At 41.7% G+C, this 7127-nt stretch overlaps 1 protein-coding gene across 2 annotated transcripts in view; it reads left to right on the forward strand.

The window, feature by feature from the left end:
• LOC115135013 (spectrin beta chain, non-erythrocytic 1-like) overlaps nucleotides 1-5975 on the forward strand; it is a 123513-nt gene extending 117538 nt beyond the window's left edge. For both annotated transcript variants that reach the window (XM_029669183.2, XM_029669182.2), the window contains 4 exons: nucleotides 493-695; nucleotides 3384-3557; nucleotides 3671-3713; nucleotides 4116-5975. In XM_029669183.2, coding sequence (XP_029525043.2) covers nucleotides 493-695; nucleotides 3384-3557; nucleotides 3671-3713; nucleotides 4116-4316 — 621 coding nt within the window. In that variant the 3' untranslated portion in view covers nucleotides 4317-5975. The remainder of the gene's footprint in view (nucleotides 1-492; nucleotides 696-3383; nucleotides 3558-3670; nucleotides 3714-4115) is intronic.
• The last annotated feature ends 1152 nt before the right edge of the window (nucleotides 5976-7127 follow it).

Here is a 7127-nt window from a genome sequence, read left to right on the forward strand (position 1 = left end):
ACACACAGACAAAGTCGCAACACTGGGTGATACAAAGATTGAGACATGTGAGGATAGCACAGTCACTCAGAGGTGACTCAGCTCTGGGGTTCTGTGTGTGTCATTCATCTTATGATGACTCTGGGCTATAATTGTGAAATATAGGCACACCACATTGCCAGTTTGAGGCTGGTGTAATGGCATTGTTTTGGTTTATACAGACACCTATCCAAAGGCTCTTTTATGAAGACATTTTTCCTCATCAAATGGAAATGTGGAGACTCATTGTGATGAAATATTTATTTCTCATTTACAGTACAATAGTTGTAGAGAATACCGCTTTGAACTTAACTATACTTGTCTTAAAGCCATGTTGTCATATAGCAATCAAAGGGAACATACTGAATGTTTCTACACTGCCTCTCATCCTGCATGAAGCTTTATCCAACTCTGACTTCCAGCTCCACTGTGTGTTGTCTAGCCCCTGCCTTCTCTAATACTTGTTTCTGACAGGACAACGTAGAGGAAAGTGACATCGTTAATGGGGTGGAGGAGCCCAGCCCAGGCTGGTCGCCCGGTGAAGCACGCAAGGTCAAGCCCAGCCAGGCTGCCACACTCCCGCCCAAGTCCCAGGACTCAGACCCAGCCAACCAGATGGAAGGCTACCTGCACCGCAAACACGAGTGGGAGGGTCACAACAAGAAGGCATCCAGCAGGTACACACAGATACAGTTGAAGTAGGAAGTTTACATACACTTAGGTTGGAGTCATTAAAACTAGTTTTTCAACCACTCCACAAATTTCTTATTAACAAACTATAGTTTTGGCAAGTCAGTTAGGACATCTACTTTGTGCATGACACAAGTCATTTTTCCACTTGTTTACAGGCAGACTTATAATTCACTGCATCACAATTCCAGTGGGTCAGAAGTGTACATACACTAAGTTGACTGTGCCTTTAAACAGCTTGGAAAATTCCAGAAAATTATGTTATGGCTTTAGGAAGCTTCTGATAGGCTAATTGACATAATTTGAGTCAATTGGAGTTGTACCTGTGGATGTATTTCAAGGCCTACCTTCAAACTCAGTGCCTCTTTGCTTGACATCATGGGAAAATCTAAATAAATCAGCCAAGAAAAAAATTGTAGACCTCCACAAGTCTGGTTCATCCCCCAAACGCCTGAAGATGCCACGTCCATCTGTACAAACAATAGTATGCAAGTATAAATACCATGGGACCATGCAGCCATCATACCGCTCAGGAAGGAGACGCCTTCTGTCTCCTAGAGATGAACGTACTTTGGTGAGAAAAGTGCAAATCAATCCCAGAACAACAGCAAAGGACCTTGTGCAGATTCAGGAGGAAACGGGCACAAAAGTATCTATCCACAGTAAAAACGAGTCCTTTATCGACATAACCCAAAAGGCCGCTCAGCAAGGAAGAAGCCACTGCTCCAAAACCGCCATAAAAAGCCAGAATACGGTTTGCAACTGCACATGGGGACAAAGATCGTACTTTTTGGAGAAATGTCCTCTGGTCTGATGAAACAAAAATAGAACTGTATGGCCATAATGACCATCGTTATGTTTGGAGGAGAAAGGGGCAGGCTTGCAAGCCGAAGAACACTATCCCAACCGTGAAGCATGGGGGTGGCAGCATCATGTTGTGGGGGTGCTTTGCTGCAGGAAGGACTGTTGCACTTCACAAAATAGATGGCATTGTGAGGCAGGAATATTGTGTGGATATATTATTTATTTTTTAATTTTTACATATTTTTCTCCCCAATTTCGTGGTATCCAATTTTTTTTTTTAGTAGCTACTATCTTGTCTCATTGCTACAACTCCCGTACGGGCTCGGCACATTGTTAGCTAATCCAAGTTTATACATTTAAAAGGCTACTTGATCAATAGAAAACCCTTTTGAAAGTATGTTAGCACAGCTGAAAACTGCTCTGACTAAAGAAGCAATAAAACTGGCCTTTAGACTAGTTGAGTATCTGGAGCATCAGCAATTGTGGGTTCGATTACAGGCTCAAAATGTCCAGAAACAAAACCCTTCTTCTGAAACTCGTCTATGTTGATATTCCATAGAAAAATCAGCTGTTTCCAGCTACAATAGTAATTTACAACATTAACCATGTCTACACTGTATTTCTGATCAATTTGATGTTATTTTCTTTCAAAAACAGGGACATTTAAGTGACCCCGAACTTTTGAAAGGTAATATACGTTGACACCTGCTCGTCAAACATCATTTCAAAATCATGGACATTAATATGGAGTTGGTCCCCCCCTTTGCTACTATAACAGCCTCCACTCTTCTGAGAAGGCTTTGAACTAGATGTTGGAACATTGCTGCGGAGACTTACTTCCATTCAGCAACAAGAGCATCTGTGAGGTTGGGTGATTTAGGTGTGGCTCGCAGTTCATCCCAAAGGTGTTCGATGGGGTTGAGGTTAGGGCTCTGTGCAGGCCATTCAAGTTCTTCCACACCGATCTTGACAATCCATTGTCATGCTCAAACAGGAAAGGTCCTTCCGCAAACTGTTGCCACAAAGTTGGAAGCGCTTAATCGTCTAGAATGCCATTGTATGCTGTAGCGTTAATATTTCCCTTCACTGGAACTAAGAAACTATGAAAACATCCCCAGATCATTATTCCTCCTCCGAACTTTAGTTGGCATTATCTATTTGGGCGGGTAGTGTTCTCCTGGCATCCTCCAAACACAGATCTGTCAGCCAGATAGTGAAGCTTGATTCATCACTCCAGAGAACGCGTTTCCACTGCGCCAGAGTCCAATGGCGGTGAGCTTTACACCACTCCAGCCGACGCTTGACTATGTGCATGGTGAACTTAGGCTTGTGTGCAGCTGCTCGGCCATGGAAACCCATTTTATGATGCTCCCGACAAACAGTTCTTGTGCTGACGTTGCTTCGAGGCAGTTTGGAAGTCGCTAGTGAGTGTTGCAACTGCGGACAGATTATTTTTATGCCTTATGTGCTTCAGCATTCGGCATTCCCATTCTATGAACTTGTGTGGCCTACCACTTCGCGGCTGAGTCTTTGTTGCGCCTAGACGTTTCCACTTCATAATAACAGCCCTTAGTTGACCGGGGCAGCTCTAGCAGGGCATAAATTTGCCGAACTGACTTGTTGGGAAGGTGGCATCCAATGACGGTGCCACGTTGAAAGTCACTGAGCTCTTCAGTAAGGTCATTCTATTGCCTGTGTTTGTCTATGGAGATTGCATGGCTGTGTGCTCGATTTTATACACTTGTCTGCAAGGGTGTGGCTGAACTAGCTGAATCCACTCATTTTAAAGGATGTCCACATACTTTTGTGTATATATAGTGAACATTCCTGACAAATTATTTTGCCTGCACTGACAACTTTTTGCCTTTCAGATCCTGGCACAATGTGTATTGCGTGATCAACAACCGGGAGATGGGCTTCTACAAAGACCATAAGAGTGCCAGCCAGGGGATCCCTTACCACAACCAGATCCCCATCAGTCTGAAGGATGCTGCATGTGAGGTCGCCCTCGACTACAAGAAGAAGAAACATGTGTTCAAACTGAAGTGAGCACTACTTAGTGAATAGCTCCCTCTGTGTCTTGCATTATCAGAAGATGAGGTCTTGCATACTGTAGCCAGTAGTATGCTTTACTCAAGTTTTTATTTTCCTTTTACAGAGCTACAGATGGCAATGAGTATCTCTTCCAAGCCAACGAGGATGTAAGTTTGTTTAGCTATAAATTGGTACAGTGTATGTGAGTGACGTTCTTCCTGTGAACGTTGTTTACTATCTTCAGTCCTGGTCTCCATGTGGATGTATTGGGTGTCTGAATGTGGATGTATTGGGTGTCTGAATGTGGATGTATTGGGTGTCTGAATGTGGATGTATTGGGTGTCTGAATGTGGATGTATTGGGTGTCTGAATGTGGATGCATTGGGTGTCTGAATGTGGATGCATTGGGTGTCTGAATGTGGATGCATTGGGTGTCTGAATGTGGATGCATTGGGTGTCTGAATGTGGATGCATTGGGTGTCTGAATGTGGATGCATTGGGTGTCTGAATGTGGATGCATTGGTATGATCTGTGATGTGTGTCCTGATAAATCCTTGTCTGGGCCGCAGGAGGAGATGAACTCGTGGATGCAAGCCATTTCCAGCGCTGCGTCCTCTAAGACAGAGATGACCCCCAGCAGCCATAGCACCCCCACCTCCAGCCGAGCCCAGACCCTGCCCGCCTCCGTCGCCCTGGCAACTGAGTCCAGCCCTGGCAAGCGTGAGAAGGACAAAGAAAAGCGCTTCAGCCTTTTCAGCAAAAAGAAATAGACCCCCTCAGCCCCCCAATACCATTCCTCTCATCTCCCCTGCTCCTCTTAAAACCAGACTCCAGCATGCAAGCTCAGAGCCAAAACTCCACACTCTGTGCCTAACAATCCTACAGCTGGGCTCAGAGGTCAAATACAGTATGCCATTTTCTTTTTTTAAGATAAGGAACAAACAAAAAAAGATGAGAAATTATGTTAAGGTAGACATGATGCTTTGGGCAGCTGACATTGTAAACCATCCATAATTCACCGCTGAAAAACAAGACAGGGTTTCCAGTTAAGATTTCTTTGTATTTTATCTCTGTTTTCCTGCTTTCTCATCCCCGTGCTTTTCACTTGTTGCTTTGGTTGTTTTTTCCCTGTTCTTTTTGTAATAGTATGTCGTTTCTAGGGTCTGGCCTCAGTTTTGTGAGGCGATCTTTGAAAGATGACATTCTTCTGAGTTGAAAAGCAAAGTCAGTGGTGCTTTGAACTGTGTGTATAACTTGTCTATAACAAACTATTAAAAACCAGTTTAATTTCACTTACTAATAATAAGCTCTACAACCATTAAGCTTCAAAGTAGTCTCATTTTATCCCCTAAAATGTAGTATAACACATTAATTTGGATGAAAAGACAGGAGTTAATTTTCTCCATCACTGTGGCAAATTTCTGTCATATCCCTTCAAGATATTGGACTTTCAAGACGCAAATGGTTCGTTCAAGACAACTGGGAACTCAGAAAAATATGAGGTCAAATCATGACTTCAGTGATCTTCAGGTCGGAACTCTAGAAAGAGGCTGGATGACGTTGTTTTCTTTTTTTTGACTTCCCAGTTGTCTTAAACGCACTGAAGTCTGAGGTCGGAGATTTCCGAGTTCCCAGTTGTTTGGAACACAGCCAAAGTGTCACTTGCCACATCATAATGTTCATGCAAAACACATCATCATGATGTGGCAATTGAAACTTTGCTTCTTGAAAGGCCAATATCTTGAAACTTGACTGCTGACATGCAAAACATTTTGGGACTTTATCAACTGTGGACTAATGAAATAAATACCAAAATATAGTTTTTGGGTGGAGTTTTCCTTTACGTTTGTCATGATTTTTTGTACAATGTTATCATATACTAGTCCGGCTCAATAAATTGCTAAGACCAGTCAGAATGTTGGATATCCATGAAGAACTAGAACACAGATTAACACAGATTAATGAAAACATTATTCTGTCCTTCATTAAATTAGTTTTCCTACATATTTGAGTTGCATTATGTATGTTTAAAATGTATTGAGCATAAAAATGTATGTACAATACAATAAACACTTTAAGCATTGTTAAGTGGAAAAGTGAATTCTGAAGCATTTACTGGAATAAGTCTTGTCATGGGAAAATGGTTGCTTGTTGGCTATAGCACTGCATATTATCATTTTTGCTAAAAATCTCTGGCTATTTGATAAATAGTGTGCATTTCTCTGTCACTGTACCTATTGTAATGAAATATTTCTTCATATTGCACAATCAACAATGCCATGATGGGAGAAAGCTTGTTTTCCATAGCAGGTTCTCTAAGTATGTAGTTTAATATGGACCAAGGTCACAGGTAGATGGAACTGCACCAGTAGACTTTTACCCTCTCTGTTAAATATGTGCAAAACCATTAAATTGCTTTTAAGATGCTATCTCTCTTTGTTTTCAGTATGACAGCTTCACCCCAAATCAGAAACTAATCCTGTTGTCATTACAGCTTCTATACGATTTAATACATTTTAATGACATGCCTCATTAGGTGAAACCACTTATTATTCATTACAAAAACGCTCAATGCTTTTACTAAGCAATTAGACGTTACTATGTGAAAACATGTTAATGAGTAATTACATTTCTGTTTAAACAACAGATAAGCAATGAAAGTTATGTAAAGTCCTGTGTCCTCGTCACTTTCACCTCATTTAGGCAATATAGATTTTTCTGACTGTCCGTAACTCAGTATTGTTGGGTCACTCGATTCTTGGTTCCCTTTCACAATTGCCTGTGCACCATCTAGTGGCCGAAAGGAAATATTGTAGCCCCAGTAACATTTCTTCAGATAACTAATCTTATTCCCAGACACTTGGTGCCTTGGAAAGAGGTTAGCAGAAAGCTAAACAATTTATCAATGGAAAAATACAAAGATGTTATTTTAATTTGTTCTGATATGAGACATAAGACTACTATGGGCACCAGTTTGATCAAATGGTTTAGAGGGTAAGAAGGCATGGAGTATAGGGATTACAGATGGCCTGCTGTTAATTTAATTAACCACTTCCAGCCCCTCCAGAAACATCAGCACTGCCGAACAATTAGGGTTGTCACTTCATTTGGGTAAATTGAAGCCTGTCCTCCAAACGAATGTAAGAATAACGTGTTTGACCTTGCAAGACTGTAGGGTGGGCTGTAGGTAGAATCCCCTATGATGAAAATTGTGCTGTAAAATGATCAGACCATGGGTTAACCATGTTGCTTTTAATTTCCACGTTATTTCATACCAATGGCCATGAAAGGAAGGAGACCACAAAGAAGACTGTGTTAACAGGTTGTAATTTGGCTATCAAAGTAACCCCCTTCGCAGAGTACTCACCTCTGAGTAATCTAACAGCCAACCCGAGGGGACAGGAGCGTGGGATATATTTCATTGAGATTATGAGGCAGACGATGCTCCCCGTCTCTCTAATTGGGAAAGGGCAGTAATGGTCCTTCAACATTTCTATCACAAGAGGGCGCAAGAGTACCAGTGTATTGGAACTATTGGACGTATTATATTGGCAAAGTAGAAATGCTCACTAACAGGAATG

This window comes from Oncorhynchus nerka, linkage group LG10 (genome assembly GCF_034236695.1).
Source record: "Oncorhynchus nerka isolate Pitt River linkage group LG10, Oner_Uvic_2.0, whole genome shotgun sequence".
NCBI classification, from domain to species: domain Eukaryota; kingdom Metazoa; phylum Chordata; class Actinopteri; order Salmoniformes; family Salmonidae; genus Oncorhynchus; species Oncorhynchus nerka.